The following is an 18,458-nucleotide window of genomic DNA, read 5'->3' on the forward strand; positions in this document are numbered from 1 at the left end:
TAGGTAATTTAAAGCTGACTTTTTATTTGCAAAAAAAAAAAAAAAACCCTTTTGAAAATGTTTTTAAAAGAACTGACAAATCATTTTCCTTAATTATTTTTGAGAAAATGTTCTGTTGCAGCATAGCATTTCCACATATGGGACTGAACTCAGAACTCTGAAATCAGTTTGGTTTTCCCCTCTTCGTCATTTTCTCCGTCCCTAAAGGCAGGATGATTTGGACTTTCCTCCGGTATCTGTGTGCCTTATTGCTGTTGCAGGATGCATGTGACAAAGTTCAGTTTATGGTCATTATAATAATTTAGCATTACCTAAGATTGCTAGGTTTAAAGGATTAAATATCTGAGAAGGTTAGCAGCTCAAACCACCTTGTTGCCTGGTATTTCCATTTAAAAAACATTGTGTTAAATTTCAGTCCTTTATTCCGAGCGATTGTCATTATCATTTAGGGAAAAAAACAAGTTGCAGCAACATGTGTGTACTGAATGCTTACAGTCATGCTCAAAGGCACTAAATTCTATTTAATAACAATAAAAGTTAATATTTTTTCCATACATTTAAATACCACTCATCACACATTTCACTGCTTAACAGCATTCTAACTCAACTGGAGTTGACATTACATACAGACATTGCAAATGTGTAAATACTATTGGCATATTATCAAATGTAGTGCTTGCATATGTACATGTGCACAATGTGACAACATATTGCTGAAACAAAAGATGGCATTGTTAACTTGCTTTACATGGAGACTTGGTTTTAGAAATGCCCAACCACACAAAGTGTAAGACAACTTGCAGTGCCATGAGAAAAGTCCTTTAACACACGATTGTTTAATTATAACAGTGTCCGATTTAGACAATGAACCACTGAGCCAAACAAACTAAAGAGAAAGGAATTCCCAGTTAATTTTGTTGAGAATCGCCGTTTTGTTTTTCTTCAGCAGGTAATACATCAGGTTTTGATTTCGCCATTGTCTCCGCTGTCTCCGGTTTTAGCTAGAACAGTGTTGTCCCTCTGGGACGTGTCCAGAGCGAGCTGCATGGCCCAAACACTAAGAGGCCTCATGTAGGCCAGTGAGCGGTAGATGTTCCTCTCGCAGTAAGCTTCAGGAGTCTGGAAGGCCATCCCCAGCCTCTCCCATACTGTTCGGTAGCAACCCTCTGCAGTCCGCATACCTTCCTCCAACATACCCTAAGGTACAAAGAAAAACAAAAACACATTAATGTCCATGTTGCCTAAACACTACCACAAAGTTGTACTGAATTATCTTGTTAAAAATGTGACAAAAACAATATTATTTGGTAATTAGCTCCAGTTATCTTCCTATAAACTCAACAGCCACCCCTGTCCTTTGTAAAGAAAAGCATGATCCTGCCACCACCGTGTTTCACTTTATTTTCACTTCCACAAAACTGGAAGAACAGGGTTTTACTTTGGCTAGTAGGTCTAACTGAAAAACAGTAGTTTTGGTAACAAAACTAAGATATTTATAAATGTTTAAAAATCTGAATCAAACTCATTAAAACAGCAAACTGAGCTTTGAACAGTCCGACTTCTTAAATGGGAGAACTTCAAAAATATTCATCAATGAGTTAATTTAGTCATCTTAATAAAGGTTTTACATTATCATTTTTTTATATGTACAAGCTGACATGCAACTTATACAATGAAAACAATCCTGGGCCTAAAATAAACCCTTTAGAAACACCAGAGGTAAAAGCCTCAGCTGCCTTCATTGGTATGAAGAGAGAAATTCCTCTTTATCAACATAACTTAAGAAGAGCTTCTTAAATAAAGTTCTCACTAAGGTGAAAGTATTATTGTTTACAGTGTTAAAACTAGTATTCAAGTTTTATAATCTCCAAGTCATAAGTTACAAGATGGCCATAGCAATCTCTTACAGAGCGATGGTGAGGTCTAAAATTGAAATAAAAATTGTGCAAAAACCTTAATTCAGTGGACTTAATGTGACATGTGGCAAAGCAAAAAGTGTGTTAAACTGAAAAAGAAAAGTTAGATTTATTTTATTTACTGCTTATAATCACAGAAGAGACTCGTTTTTAACTTCACAGCTGGTCTTCAAAGAAGATCAGAAAAAGTATTGACCTCAAAGGCATCAGACTTTATCAAACACTTTACTCCATTAAAACTTCCACTCGCCTCATGAATCATAGTAGCTGCCAGCCCGTACACAACTCCGATCCAGACCTCATCTGACTGGACGCTGGAGTGGTCGGGCACTCCCTCAGGACGCATGCCGTTAACGGCGCCCATGTGGCCTTCAGAGAAGCTCATTACATTCAAGTCAAAGACAGATTTCAGTGCGCGCCGGATCTTTTCTTTGGGAAATGCCTGGAAGGAAAAAAAAAAGGACCGGATTTTAAGGCAACATTCGCATAAAAATGAATTGGAAAGCATTGGCTTTGGGGCTACTTTTACAAAAGTCATGCAGCACTTTGCAAAAATCATTCATATCCCTGGAAACTGCTCTGAGGGAGATGATGGATGAAGCCAATTCCAGAGGCTGTAAAAGAGACTTGTGCTGACTGTTTTGCCCTTAAAGACACAGCCAGAGATACAATGAAATTATCTAAATCACAGCATATTTGATCCAGGTCAAACACAAAAATCGATTATTACAGATGCTTTCCACTCAGCCATACTGAGCTTGAGCTGCTTTGCAAATAAAAGTTGACACACATCTCCGTACTGGAAATCTGTACTGAAAAATTTCAGACCATCACATCTGGATGGAAGTATCCGCTATGTCAGAATTCATTTGGAAAAATGCGTTTCCATCTTCTCTCTTTCTTGGAAATGCCAATAAAACACCTTAAGCGAGTGTAAAGTTTTTATTTTTTTGCAAATTTGAGGAAGTAATTTTGCAGTTTTCATCAACCTCTTCTAATGAGATACTTTAAAAGGCAAATAAAAATACATTAATGGTAACACATTTAATAATAACATCGATGGGAGGATGTTTAACTCACCTGGTATGCTTCTTTTTCCAACCCAGATGCTCTGAGGAACCAGTGTCCGGCACACTGATCAGACATGATGCTGTTAGAAAGCGCCCTCCCGCTGCTGTCGTAATTGTAATACTTTCCTAAACATCGAAGGGAAAAAAAAGAATGATACAAGCTGCACTTAATGCTAAATGGTCATTTGAAGAATGCTCAACTTCATCACTCTGTAGATCTGAAGATGTTCTACCTCAATGATAAAATGTGAAACTCCCAGACAGATAAACGTTGGAGCGTACCGTTCCATAAGAGTTTATCAAAGGCTGCACTGCCTCTCTCCAGGAGGTCCTTGTAACGCCGGTAAGCCTCTTCACTGTCCACCAGTCTGGCCATTTTACACATCACACACAGGGACGCCAGCCACATCCCACCGCAGTACGCACTGCAGGACACAAAGAGACCAAACATCAGCAAACTTGTAGCTCAGCTGCACTTGTAAGGACTCCAGAACACCTATTAGGAAAACTGCTTCACTTCAGCCGACCCCGTCTGAGTAAACCGGGCCTCACCTCGGTCCAGTCACAGTCCAGCCATCGTACGTCTGATCTGCGTATCCAGAGTTTTCTATCAGGCCGTCTCCGTCCTGGTCAAACTTCAACTCAGACTCCATCACAGCCTAAACATTATGTATCATTAATCCTCAGAGAACCAAAGCAGGTAAGTTAAGACAACCTCATAATATGGTTTGGTACAGAAGCTGGATGAGTTTAAAGCAGATTATTGTCGAGCGAAATAATCCATGTTGGTTCCTTGTGCAAAAGTTCACCTCTTCATGACGTGTCTTGCTGCAAGTGCAGGAACAATGCTAGCTCTGTTAACAGTTTGGTACATGAGCTTGTCACATTGATTTGTGAGTACTTTACTCAGTCATTCGCATAAGAGTCCTTTTAAGTTCCCATCCTTCTGTAAACATTTCACAGAACTATTTATTCTGTGCCAAAGGAGAATGGTTTGTTCAGGTTCAGTGACTCGGACTGAGGTTTTTGAAAGGTTACAGTTTCAAAACTGAAAAATGTTTCCTTTTATCTTCTGACAGTTTGGAGTCCTTTTGTGGAGAAGGCAGATAAACTGCAGAAGTGGCTTAAGGTTTCTCTGCCAATAAGCAGGCTGCTGAAAGCTACTAGATCATGTTATAGACTGTAGCTTCATTTCATATTTTATACATTTTTAGGGTCATTATACAGCAAGAATCTGATACTGGCCCATACCTGGATGGACATTTTGAAGTAAACATTGATTAAACAATGAATAAAGAGTTAAACCTGGCAGATGGGCCACATGTCCCGCAGGTACTGACTGTCCTGGGTCAGATGAAAGTCCCTGTAGACCTGCAGGACAAACTTCAGGTTCAGGTCCTTCCAGTCTGCAGTGTCGTGGATAAGATAAGCATTTAACCTCTGCCAAGGCTCGTCATCTAGGTAGAGAAATGTGTTGTATAATCAAAAGTATATACAAAAGTCAAACAGATAAGAGCCTTATAAAGACAGTTAGTTGTAAAGAACAAGGCATCAGTCAGGTTTATTATGTACTTTAGTCGTAAACGACTGGAGTAATCCACTGGGATGCTCTCACAGTGAGGTTATCTGGATCGTCTCTCCCCTACCTGGGTCTCCTATGTCATGAGGCACCACGTTTTTTGTCTTGACAGGAGAGTAACGGCCGTTCATCAGATGCAGCCTCTCTGTAGGATCCTGCTGAACCACGGTGCCAGCTGAGGGAAGATTGATGGGTTAAAAGATGGAGCACGTTTTCACGATTGGTGGAGACTGATGGCCTAAAACTGGTCTAGCAGGGATTGTTCATGAACAGTCGGGTTATGGAAAGGGCTCTAAGAGTTCACTCACCAATATCATATTGCACACTCAAGGCTAGCTTGGGCCACAGCATGATAAGTGCGAAGGAGGCGTAGAAGTGCACGTCGTACGTGTTATACATTCTGTATTCTTGACCTGGAAAACAGGGCAACATTTTATTCAATCTGAAAGTCATCGCTGCTGTCTGAACGTTTTATCCGATTTAAAATAAAACAACAAAACAGTGAATATTTGTGCATTTTAACCAACTAATGATTCTCCTTTTGCCTACCTTCTAGGTAAGCAAATCGGCCGTACTCCTTGACGAGAGCAGGCTGAGCTGGCAGACCGCCGTCCTCACTGCGCACACCGCCGCTGATGTCAGCGTCCTCCGAAAGCTCCGTCCACACGGTTCCTCCGTCCGCCACGAAGTACAGCTCGTTAAACAGAGCGGACTTGTACCAAGGCGGGAGAGAACTGGGACGCATGGGAGAAACGTAATTCAAAGACAAACCAAAAAACAGAAGGTTTTTATGCAAAATCGCAAAACAGCTACAAGCAAAGAAAAAAAAAAGAAAGAAAATCCATCCATTTGTCATGTTTTTGTGGTGATGAACAGAAACACACTTGAAATATGTCACTTATACAAAATATAAAAGTTTTACCTTTTTTACTCAAGTGTTGAGCTAATTTAACTTTTCAGTATTTTCATTTTATTGAGATGCATCTTCTGAAACTAAAGTACCTGTCCTGTAAAATGGGTCTCTGCCACTCCTCAATGGATTTCTCCCACTGTTTGTAGTGTGTCAGTGCGTAATGGCTGAGGGACGGAGATGCATCTCCTTTGTCCCCAAAGTATCGAGCATATCTCCTATAAAAAATAAAAATAAAAAAAACACTTTGTTTAATAAAGACGTCCAAGATAAGTCAGGGTTAGAGATTAAGGACAAACATCTATTATTTATCCCAAAGAAATGCTTGTTGTTTTTGTTTGTTTTTTTTGCCTTTTTCCTCATGTATTGCACTTAAGAGAAAAGTGACTGGCTCTGGTGGGATGTGAGGCGAATAAGTAATGAGGAATACCACTCTGATCTAAACCATGGGTAAACAAATTAAGGCGGGACTAGTGGGCTCTTCTTGCTCTGTAACCTGAGAACGACGGCAAAGCAAACAAGGGAGGAGGTATGCTTTGCCTATGTGACGTTGGAGCTCAACAGCCAAACCAAGTAAACAGCTAAAATAAGTGCAGTGTTACATGTTTCGGAAAGTATCAAGTTCTTACAACTGTAGATCTCAAAAGAATGTAAAAACAAACTAATTTAAGAAGACTAAATGTTAAATCCTGGTGATGGAAATTCATTTACATCCTTACAACCACGATTTCAGATCCCTGAACTGTGACTACTGCGACGCAAGAATCACCTGACGTGTTCCCTCTCCCCGGACCCGAAGGTGATTCTGGGCATGTCCCAGGCCAGGCAGAACTCCAGGCTGTTGAGTTTAAGAGCCGGCACCGAGCAGCTCACCGCCAGCGCAGCTGCTACCTTCTCTCCCTTCTGGGTTGGTGGGCTGGATCCTGCACAGGTCAACAGGTGACGAAGGTGAATCAGACAGTAAACAGCATCTCTGTCTAATTCAGCTCCTTTCACTGAGATGAAGATGATCACCTGACCTTTGACACCTTCATTTATCCACATTTGGGTCAGAAGAAATTACAACCGTAGTACTGAATGTATCTTTATTGGGTGTATTTTTTAAAAAAAGAAAAACTTTCAATTTTAGATATTTTTGCATCACATCAAAATAATAATAAAAAAGATCTGTTCTTTATGAGGTTCTAAAATGATTTAAGTTTAATTTCAAGCATACAAATTAACTTTTCTTTAATAGATGAATCACTCCTTGTGATTTAATGCCTTGTTGAAGTACTTCTGGCAACAATAACTGCTTTGATGTAGAGAGGAGTTTCTGGTTGACTCAAAGATTGCAGTGTGCCAAAATCATAACTCCTCCATGACTGTAAAAAATAAAAAGTCGTTCTAGCCGTCATGGCTGACAGGAGTGGCGGCCATCTTGGCTTTGGTCTCATCTGTCTAAAGAACAATCCAAACACCTCTCTCATCTCATCAAATAATGAAGAATTTATTTTAAACTTAAATAGAAAAGTAGACAAAAGAGTATAAAAGTGAGATTTGCTTATTATAGTCTGTAAAATATGAATTCTTGAAACTGAATGAATAATTTTGGCGTTACATATCGGCTGACGTTCACCTAGGTACATTTAGGGGGTGATTAAATATTACATAGTTGTCCTGGGCAGCTTTTGTCCTCTAGTTAAACTACCTTTTTTTTAATTCTCTCATTTCATCTTTTTCTGCATTAAAAACACTGCAGTTTGGTTTGGTCCCATTTACACGTTTCAGAGGATCAGCTAGCAGATTAACCTGTGGGGGAGTCCAGTCGTCCGTCAGTGATCAAGTCGCTCCACAGACCGCTGCAGGTTCCCTTTGGACTGAAGGCCGTCTGATGGCTCACCTCCCTGTCAGCCTGTTAAGGTTAAAAACTTCAGTTTAATCTCTTAGAAATGGATATTTGGTAGAAAAACTATGAAGATGCTGACCAGCCACAGTGCAGTTACTTTACTTTTATCAAGATACACCTATGTAGACCTGTGACGATAATTTTTTCTGGACGATAAATTGTCCCAGAAATTATAGCGATACACGATATTATTGTTGTTTTAAGACCATTTTCAAGTGATATAATGGTAATGGCATAATAATGCAACAACACATCCTCAAAGATCACTGGAACTGGAAGACATTTTAAATATCCAAAATAATTAAACAGAATACCAGAAACAATAAATTAAATAAAATATGAAGTTTCTGAAAACAAAATTATCCTTAAAAAAAAAAAAAAGGGCTAGTTGAGACCAAAGCACCAGAATGAAGACTTTTGTCATCCAGGTTTTGGTAGAAAACGAGACAGAAAAGAGGAAGACAATAAATCACGCAAATGCAAATTATTGAGCTCGTTTTAATTCAGCGTACGATTAATCTATTTCTTGCTTCTGACAACATAAATGAAGTGAACCTGCTCTCGCGCGGCGATGCACAGGGTGTAGGGGTTCGTCGCGGTGCAGTGGTGCAGCAGGACTCCGGACACCGCCTCCCCGTCCTTCTCCAGGTGGAACGGCTCATTCCAGTGGCCGCCGCTCTTGTCGTCCTTGTGTCCCGACCCGTTGACCATTGTAAACATGATGGAGACATCCAGAGCGTAGTCGTTCTTGTTCTCTATGTCCCACACAAATACTGCCGCTGGGAGACTCGAGTCCTGAGGAGAGGCAACGATACTCAACAGGTTGCTTCAGACATGGAAACCATACAGAAAAAAAAACAACTCTTGTGTACAGAAAAAGCTTTAGGAGAACTTTAAATCTGTTTTTGGTGTGGTAGAAAATGTAATTTCAGACTGACATCTTATAACTTTATTAATCTGATGGTTTGCCTTTTATGTTTGCCTTTTCTTTTTGTCTGTGCGCCACACCCAAGGTTAGCCATTGTTTTCCACAGCTGCAAAAAGGAGCCAGAATGTCTCGTGCGTTTATGATCCTTTGTCCTCGGTATAAAAATGACGTGTTGACTGTCTAGCTTCTCACTTTGACCTGATCAAGAATCTGATTCTGTAAGCTCTCATTCCATGGACATGGTATTAATAAACCTGACAGAGTGATTTTCACCTCAGAGGCTAAAGGTCATGGTGGAGATTTATGACAAGTTTGGACTGAAGTCATGAGAGCGCCCAAATATTTTTATCGACACCGTAGGTGAGGATGTGTTAAAAGCCTTCAAATAAACTCAGCTGCTACTGAGGGATATAAATGATTTCAATGTTTAATCTGAGCTAATTTACTCAGAGTGAAGGGGAGAACATCCTGGGTTAAGTACAAACTGGTTTTATCCAAATAACCAGAGCCACAGTAATCCAGTCAGCCCAGGATTTCACTATTGTTTTTTTGATTTTTTTCTTTTTTTTTTTTTTAATCATTTATAAATATTTCCTCAGCATTTTGTGACATTTGCGCTTATGTATGATGGTAAATATATATATATATATATATATATATATTTTTTTTTTATCATTTATAAATATTTCCTCAGCATTTTATGACATTTGCGCTTATGTATGATGGTAAATATATATATAATTTTTTTTTTTTTTTTTTTAATGGCTATTTCGATCACAAACTATAATTTGACATCAAGTTAAGGCTGACGGAGTAGTGCAGTAGAAGTAAAAATAATGCTAACTATCACTGCTGACAGGTGGGAATTAGCAGTCACTTAATATATTTGACAAAGTTTGTGGAAACTGTGAATTTTGCAATAAATTCACAGTTATGCGTTAGTGTGAAAAAATACACGGGTCTGTTCTTTTTTTTTTGCAAATAAATAAACAAAACCTTTTAATGGGTGTTCTGTAGACTAATGTCCTGTTACATTGTTTCTGATGGCCATTCTTCAAAATGGGAAAAACAAAAGAACTCCAAGTGAGGCAGATGGCCATTGAATTTCATAAGTAAAGAAATGACCGTGTGAAATCTGCTGCTCGTCTGAACTTGCTTACATCCTCAGTCTTAAATGTTTAAATTATTTCTCACACCAACTCATTGGAGCCTTTATATGGTTCACGGCTTTATTATATCTTTAAAATATCAGGATAATCTGGTGAACTTCATGTTGCAACTGGGTCAAACAGGAAATCGATCCAAAATATCTGACCAAACAGGAATCTCTCAATATGTGTTCCAACCTTGCATAATACTAAATTGTTAATATGAAAAGACTAAGTGCTTTCCTAATGAGTCAAGAAGAACATACTGTATAAACAGCGGAGGCATCAACAACTTTACATTTCCAGAAAGACCTTGTTAGAATTTGTGTAACGGATGCATGTTTAAGGCCGAGCGTGCAGTAAGAGAAAAGTCACCGACCTGATAGTCATGAGGGATGACGGGGGATATCTGCCGACAGGTGAGGGTGACGTTCTGGCCCGGCAGCTGGTACACGGTCCAGGCGCGTGGGTACAAGGCGTGATAGAAGGCGTACTCTCCGCAGTAGCCCCAGTTCCAGCCTTGCAGCGTTGGCGGACGCTCCACGGACAGAACCTGCTGGTAAACCGTTTGTCCTCCACGGCGCAAACACACAGTGAACTGCAACAGGAGAAGGAGATGCTTAACTATGCAGAACGAGCAAGACGTAACCATCAGCTGTAAAAACACTTCTGCAGTCAAGTCTGCCTCCAGCAGATTCTTAGGAACAATAGTGATTGGGAAAGAAACAAGTTTTTCTCGCACTTTCCTGAAAACTGACTCTAGGAAATTCCATGAAAAAGTTTTTCAGTTCATAAATAAAGATGGCATCTCATTAAATAACTGTGTGCAATAAATTTACAATAAATTAAACCTGACTCAGTGATTGCACTTCAACTAAACGGCAAGTTGTGGTTTTTTTGTTGGTTTTTTTACACAGTCTGAATGAACACACAGACGCACTGGACAGGCTTTTAGTTGTCAAGACAAAGTTCTGATCAAGATTTTCCTTCTGCAAGGATTCTAACAAACTATTTTGTGTAAATGTTCAAAATTTTTCTGCAGGACAATCCACCACTGCGGACATCGATGTACACCATTGGCTGGCTCGCCAGCAAAGGCCTTAAAGATCTGACCTGAACTCCTCTGGGAACAATATGAACATTTTTAATCGCTCTGCTGTTCATAGTGTAATGATCTGATATGAGAAGAAATATAATCAGTCTATCTGCCAAGATAGCTGCCACTAGCTTCCTCTAGACTTCAAACAGTGTTGCATAAGACGATTGACAAGTGGCGTTCCTTCACTTTCCACAACCAACAACTGGAAGTTTATCTAAACATGTGAATTTGTAAACATTTAGCATCCTTCATTTGGCAAGTGGACTTCATGAAAACAGACAGTGACTCTATGCTCAATACAGCTGGAAAGAAAAATCCACTCACAGTGTCTCACTGAAAGTGTGTCACGAAAGTAGACTTTGGCGGTTCTGAAACCCGTACGCAGCCCACCTCTGGTATGGGCTCCCTAAAGTGTGCACTGCGTCTCACCGGCTAGTTGCTGCTCTCTCCTGGCAAGACTGAAAGAAAGCTGTCATACTTTTCCCTTACGCATAACAAAGTCAAACAGGGCTATTGAGAAATATTTCCAGCCTTAAAAAACGCTAACAGTCGTGATGGGAAGCTACCCATCACTCTTGTTAGTCATTATAAAAGTACAGTTGGCGAGGTTGGGCAACATGTCTGTTGTTACGCCAGCGTGCGAGATTCTTGTACCGTTATTCCACAAAAACCATATCATCCTGTGTTTACTCTAGTCTACTACAAAAGCAAAAGGAGGCCCAGTTTCCTTGCATTCCCAGTCAAGATGCCCCATCATGATGACTTTTGGGTTATGTGGTACCTGGTTGGCTATGACGGTTTTGTAGTGGTACATCCCCGGGTTTAGCTGCCATCTGCAGAACTCCCCCCGCCAGCCTCTCGTAATGGTGCCGCCTCCTATACCGCCAAGAGGAGCACCTGAACATGCCGGCAGAAGGAGGAGAGGAATGTCAAAGGAAGGACAAACGGATGAGCTCACTCGCGGCTAATCCCAACTCTATGAAAACATGAAGGTTTACATAAGCTTAGTCCAGCTCTGCAGGAAAACTAAAAAGTAATTCCAGTTGAGCCTTAAACAAATCCAGCGAGTTTTGTCTAATGATTTATTGACCTCCTGCTATTAATGTCAACCCTGGTAAAGATGTTTCCAAAAGGTTTTGGATAAAATAGTAGTTGTGCCACTCGATGCTGCAGTTCTCCAACACCGAGCTCTGGATACATTTTTGCATTTCCTCAACCATCCTCACAAATTTAGGCCAGTAACCATGTCTTAAATCAGGCACACTGACACTTATTAAATGGTGAAACATTGTCTTCCCGCCTTTGAAGAGTGCATAAAAGAAATTGACCTGTGTGTTGTGCTAAGAGAAAAACAGATTTACATTTGTCTCCTGTGATTTGTTGGAAATGACAACAATTGTGGCACCTTTTATTTTGATAAAACAAATAATCCTTAACCACTGAATAAACGTACTTAAATTAAGTGCAGATTTTGAGATCAAGTAACTTCATTAAAAGATGTGTTTATTCAATTATAATCCTTCAAGTCCAGCATGAACATGAACTGTTAATTTTTTTTTTTCTTTCACAGACAAACTCTGCCTTCATCAGAGAGACACTGTTGCCACTGTACTCATCTCTACTGAAGGCAGTAGAGATGCCTTTATTTCACATTAGAGCATAACGTGAAATTACTTTTCTTCTGTGTAACCGAATCAAACCAACCATATATTTGCCGTAGAGGCAGAGCTCGAAACATATCGATGAACGGAGCCTTCTTCTCCACTTGAGTCTTCTTGTACCACCATTTAAGATACCTGGAAAACATGCAGAGGAAAGTTAAGTTGTGAAAACTTTGCACTTTCACTTTAAGTGAGGAAGATGTGAGCCAGTTTATTCTTCTTTGGCCAATTTATTAGAAGAATGAGGAGGCGCAATGCTGGGGAAAAAAGGGCAATGAATTAAAAATTTTATACAATTTAATGGCATGTCAACAAGATTACACCAGCGGGTTAGTCCATAAGATGATCAATGCCTTCCTACACAGTTCCGCTCGATTCTCATCTCTCTTCACAGCTCTGAGGTTTCTCCCATATACTTGGATTCCTTCAGTAGAATTTCAACCGGGTCAACCAGTGAACAGAAGGTGAAGCTGTGAACCATTATGATGATTTTTGTCCCCATTTTAAGATTGTAATCCGTCAGTAGTTTTAGCGATGGCAGTGGAGGAAGTGAACGAAGCCGTTCAGTCCGTGTTACCCACACTTCCAGATACTGAATTGACATCAGCATTTGCATCGTTTGGTTCGGCACTTCTCTCTTTGCAGTGAAGGACTGTTGTTTACAGTACAGGCAATTTCAGGCAAGCTTCATAGCATCAAGCTGGCGCATTACATACATTACAGCCAAATGTTTAAAGTTTTAAATTTCAACCGAGGCCTTGCCTCCAGGAAGAAATCGTTTCTGAATAGCCCAGGGTCCAAACTCTAATCCCCGGGCTGGTTTTTACCAGGATAACATAGTTAGTTTAGTTGTCCTAAATAGTCACATCATTGGTGGACTGAATATCAATTCTGATTATCTGGACATTATTCTGAATAATGTGTTTCTCACACAACTAACAGACGAGTCTTAAGTTAAAGAGTAAAATTTGATGCATCTAGATGTGTGTGTTCCACATAAACATAAGTGTTTATGGCTCTGCTGTGTGTTATCTCGGGTATATGACCTCACCTTCTTCCAGTGCAGCTCCACCGTAAGATAACACATCTGCACGGCACAGGCTGACCGGTTACCCTGCTCTGACTGTTCCAGACGAGCATTCATACCCCTTCACAGAAAGCCTCCTCTTTATACTGACAATTTTCCTTCCTCAACATATCGAAATGTCACAAAAAAAAAAAGAACATCATGACTAATTTAGACAAAAGCAGTATACTTTACTTTTAAAAGCCCCAAACTGGTAATAAACACATTTTCTCCCAGCTTGTTCTTGTTTCTCTGCTCTCTGGAGCTACAGGAGTTTCCAGGCCTTTAGGACTCTCAGCCAAAGCGGGACACACAAACACACAGAGCGAGAGAAAATAGAGGGAATTGTGCAACTACACAAAGGATGGACTTGTAAAACGAGGCCAGCGCTCTCACAGTCTCAGGTCTACTTCATCTGAGCGCTGTTAGTAGTGTGCTCACAGACGTGTGTGTCTAGTCGTGACGCCGGGGCTGCCCAGTCAAATATTAATTAGGCAATGTAACGAAACCGCTCAAGCTGCTTGCAGTGCCCGGAGCGGAGTCAATAATCTGTTTATGCTCCGAGCTCTGAATGGAAACACGACGGATTTTCTGTTAATATGCAAAAACAAAATAAAAAAAAAAAAGCAGCAGCATAAAGCTGTGTCTGTTGTGTTTTCTAATACAGGAAATACGCTCAGCACTGCTGATGCACAGAACTAACAGCCCACGATGCACTTAACCTACATTTTTTCAGGCGACACAATTCCCCATTTGTGTGTTGTTGTGAAAGATCAACAAAGGATTAGCAGCTTTATTACAATTTTATAACATAATGTGAGGCTTTTTTTTTTTTTTGCAAACTGCAATAATCGGGGGTAAAAACAAAACGGTGAAAAGTGGATCATTTGAATTCCAGCAGCACACATTTCTATTTTGCCTTTATTCAAACCTCCTGAGTCAAAACTTGCTAGGACCTCCTTTTGCTGTAGGGCATGTGTCCAACAGCTTAGCACATCTAAAGACTGATTGTTTTTGACCTCTTTTTTTTTTTTTTTTTACAAAACATCTCAACATCTGTCCAACTGAAAGGAGGAAACTACCTGAACATTAACTGTCAAGTTTTACTACAGGCTTACGTCTGTCTTAAGGCCTCCAAGTTCCTCACAGAATAGCTGAAATTATACTGAACTTGCATAACACAAAAGTGGATTCTGATCACTGATTACATAACTTTTCAACACAAATTTTTGTGCAGAATTTTACTTTAGGGCATCACACACAAGGGGGCTGAACAGAAATGTCCGCCAAGGTAAAATTCTCAGTGAGTTCAACAGATATGAACACTTCATCCAGGCATGGTGAGTCTGCTGACAATGAAGGTCTGACATCAGCAACCAGCTGTGAACAATACCTCCACATAAAAGCTCAGGCTGCACTGAGGCCGAGATGAATGGAGTCGACCATAGCGTGTCATTTGAAGCCACTGCAGGCTCAGGCTATAGTCAGGACACTGCTGTTTGCAGCCTAGCTGAAATGCAAACAATGGTCCCCGACCCAGTCCAGATATGTGAACACAGTGCCAACCTTGAACCCAACCCAGGTGGAGCTTTGCTTTGGCTGCCAACTTGCTGAAAACTCCCAGTAACCATATCTTTAAAAACAACAACAACAACAACAGTATTGACTGCAAGTCTAGATATTCTCCAACTCTGAGCTGGAGGCGATGTTCTGAGCAAAGTTTATTCAGCGCACCAGTTATGATGCCATAAATCTTTGCAATAATTAACAAAAGCTGCCATGGCAACAGGGCCGACTGAGGCACACCCTGTATGAGCATCGTCGTGCGGTTCCTACGTGGTCCGAAGTGACCGTTTGAACTGTTTTTTAGGGAACTCGGAGGATCTCAGGGAAGCACAAATAAAGAAATGAAACAACTTCATTGTGTTCGCACCCAAAGTAAGAAACCCTCACACTTGCGTCATGTTAGGTTTGTAAGCACGATGTTGACATATTTTATAGAGAAAATGGCTGATGAAAACATGAAGCGCTGCTCGAGTCGCGTGTTCAACATAAATTTGATTGCAGCAAGTAAAGGCTGCATGGTGGGCTGCTCGAAAGCTGCTGAATATGCATACTTTGCACAATCAAGAGCATTCATACTGGGGTATTTTTATCTATGCAGCGCCCTGAAAATCTATTTATACCCACTGAACTTTTTTCACACATCGTCAGAACTTGAGATACCGTTTGTTCGATGTTCTATGAAATACACATTATTTACTAATTAGGCGACTACTGAAGGCAAATATTTGCACTGGCTTATATTTAAAGGATATCTGAGAAATAGAGGCGGATGGGATTGTACACAAGTGCACTCCAAACTTTAAACATTTTAGAAAATTAAGCATCATTTAGTTTCCTTCCGCTTGGACTGCTTCCTGTTGATCTGTCTTCAAAAAGAAACAAAAGTGACCACTGCCGTTTTTTGGAATCTGATATATTAGTATCATACAAGGACTCCAAAGCCTTTCTCTCAACAAGACCAAAATGCAACATCCGGAATGTAACTTTAAAATTACACTATTAGGATCCTTTACTGCAGGAGAGGTTTTGCATTTATTTAGAGAACAACTAGACACTCTGAACTTTGGACTTTTAGCAGATCTAGATTCCGTAGTTGGAAATATTTCTTCCATTGTTCTTCAGAGAAAATGTCACTGGTGCTCCGCTACAAGGAAAACACCAAAATGGCAATGGTTTTATACCAAGACTGTGTAGGTATCTTATTAGAAGAGCTTCTGAACACTGGTTTAACACATTTTGTTTTTGCATTTTGAATGATCTCTGTGTCTTACCTGATTCCCAGGCCGATGTGATCCACAACATTGGACAGCGAGACATCTTTGGCCTGAAAGGGCTTCCTCTTCTCCTTGAATTCGTGCGCCAGACAGATCCGCCACCCCTCTTTGGGCACCCCTTGTCCCATTTCCTTAGAGGCGTATCTGCTCATGAGGTCCGCCGTGGACTTCTCGCCCCACTCCGAGGTCATATCTGCACAACTTTTAACCCGAAGGAGCTGAAAAACGTGGTGAGTGGGATTTATACACAGAGAGCTGCCACCACCTTTAGTAAACTGAACAAGCTCAGTGAGGGCTTTCACCACACAGAGGTATAAGGTGTTACAGGTGTCTCTCCACTGGAACTAATACACTGGATTGGATGAGTCAAAAGGGGGTGACCTGATGGACTCTTGACACATGAGCAGGAAATGTTTGCTCTTCAGGGTGGAGGCTCTAGTGCCATATTTCTGCTACAGCAGTGGGAGCATCTCAATGGGGTTTCCAGTGTGGATTCGCCCCTTCTTCAGGAAGTGGTGAAGAACCTTCTGTTGATTAGCATGAGCTCCTGCAACACGGCAAAGAGAGTAAAGCAACACGATTAACACAAAACATGAGTTAATGTATCCAGAAAGCCTTATGGAGAGATTATTTCTCAGCAGCAAACATCTCTAGAATTGCAACACGTCTACATTTGACAATACTCACAGCATTTTTTTTTACCTCCTTAGTGAACAAGTAATAGCTTAAAAACATCCATTTGCTTTGAGGATAAGGTACAACGAAACCCGACGCAGCCTGCTAACCACAACGAATTGTCTGTATTTGCTTAGAAAATACCTGAGTTGCAGCGTCAACGCGACATAGCGGAAAGCCGACCTCTCTAAAGAGGCTGTAGCTCTTTTCAGGGAGGAGCTCAAAATGTAAATCTTCTATCCGCTCTGCGGAAGCTAATTTTTACCCGCGTCTTGACTTGCAGTGACAGGCTTCCATTGAAACTGCTGGAAAACATTTCGTTTCACTGTGGTTAGCGTCATGTACGTTCAATTTGTACATTCAGTAAATGTACTGCAGCGACAACATTGTTGTTCATGTCGATGAGTTTTAAAGTAACCTTTGAAAAATGTCATAGAAGTAAACTGTGCCTGACAATTGTGACTCTGGAGATCTGAGCAAAAACAAAAAAAATGTAAGGATGAGCTTGTACCATTTTAACAAAAAAAAAGAGACAGAGGTTATGTAAATTCCAATTTGTCGTACTTCACAGCTGTATAAAGTATGTTTTAATTCATTTGTAAGTCAGTATGTACGAATATTATTCCGTTTAATTATAACGTTTTCATCAGTATTCTGCCATTGTCGCTCTGCAATTGCCCCGTAGTAATTTGGTGCATGTCTTATGGCAAGCTGTTTGTGTATTTAGTCGAAATCCGGGATTTTGACTAAAGCCCATGTGATTTCCGTTAGGACTGATGACAAGCCAGTGAGACGAGTTTTCCGCTAGACTCTAGACATGGATAGATTTAGGAGGCTAGCACACAACAGCTTTAAGGTTTTCATAACTCATAAATACAGTGGAAGGAATCAGCAGTTCCTCACAAGAGTGTTCATATCCTGTTTTTTCCTGTCGCAACCACAAACTTAATGATTCAGAGTGAAAGTGGAAGGAAATAAAAACCTGAAATGTGGTGTGTTGTACTGTATTATAATTAGCCCCCTGTGCCAATACTTTTTAGAACAAAGTAGCCCTATACTTTGCTGGACTTTACAGGTTGGAAAGTTTTAAGGAATATTTCCATCAACTTTACATATGTAGACACAGATGTTTCACCCTCATTCTTCTTTGCAAAAATAACTAAAAACTGTTTTTTTAGGACTTGCCATTTCAGGTGGTCCTAACCGGTTTGGCGCCCTGGGTGAACACCTCACCCTGCTTCTCACCTCAATGGTGCGCTGTCATGACATTCACAGCTTGGCCTGTGGAAGCAGAAAGGGAGCCAAGGCTCATGCCACCCCTGACGACATGACGCCCTGGGCGGCTGCATGTCATCAGAAACTGCTACTGCTTGCCATACATTCGCAATTGAAATTAGGATTTGGAAACTGAGAAATAAGGAGACTTGGACTAGGCCATTCTAAGATAACTTGTGCTTTTGTCTAAGCATTCTTATGTTGTATTGGAGTCATTGCTCTGCTTAAAGGTGAACCTCATATCCAGTTGTATGTCTCTTATTGAGCCTCTAATAAGTTTTACCCTGCATTTAGCTCCATCCCATAGTTTCACTTTCGTGTTCCTACTACTGACAAATGGAATAGACGTAATAATTATTGTGATCAATTATATTGCTTTACGTCTATGACAAATGGTGCTTTC

General features: G+C 40.4%; 1 protein-coding gene across 3 annotated transcripts; it reads right to left on the reverse strand.

Moving 5' to 3' along the window:
- Nucleotides 1-404: 404 nt before the first annotated feature.
- Nucleotides 405-17,033, reverse strand: gba2 (glucosidase, beta (bile acid) 2). Of its 3 annotated transcripts, none has more exons than XM_007563630.1 (18): nucleotides 16,925-17,033; nucleotides 16,103-16,652; nucleotides 12,243-12,334; nucleotides 11,320-11,435; nucleotides 9,819-10,037; nucleotides 7,919-8,158; nucleotides 7,267-7,369; nucleotides 6,245-6,398; nucleotides 5,568-5,693; nucleotides 5,115-5,299; nucleotides 4,874-4,978; nucleotides 4,633-4,740; nucleotides 4,292-4,443; nucleotides 3,539-3,645; nucleotides 3,269-3,411; nucleotides 2,997-3,112; nucleotides 2,167-2,358; nucleotides 405-1,197 (listed from the first exon to the last, which is right to left on the reverse strand). In XM_007563630.1, the coding sequence occupies exons 2-18, from the start codon at nucleotides 16,294-16,296 to the stop codon at nucleotides 958-960; spliced, it is 2,592 nt and encodes an 863-aa protein (XP_007563692.1). In that variant the 5' UTR covers nucleotides 16,297-16,652; nucleotides 16,925-17,033; the 3' UTR covers nucleotides 405-957. The 3 variants fall into 3 exon arrangements, with proteins under 3 accessions (XP_007563692.1, XP_007563693.1, XP_007563690.1); XM_007563631.2 differs by lacking the exon at nucleotides 16,925-17,033 and adding an exon at nucleotides 16,808-16,913; XM_007563628.2 differs by lacking the exon at nucleotides 16,925-17,033 and adding an exon at nucleotides 16,793-16,910.
- Nucleotides 17,034-18,458: the final 1,425 nt, after the last annotated feature.

Source organism: Poecilia formosa, unplaced genomic scaffold (assembly GCF_000485575.1).
Source record: "Poecilia formosa unplaced genomic scaffold, Poecilia_formosa-5.1.2 Scaffold149, whole genome shotgun sequence".
Lineage (NCBI taxonomy): Eukaryota > Metazoa > Chordata > Actinopteri > Cyprinodontiformes > Poeciliidae > Poecilia > Poecilia formosa.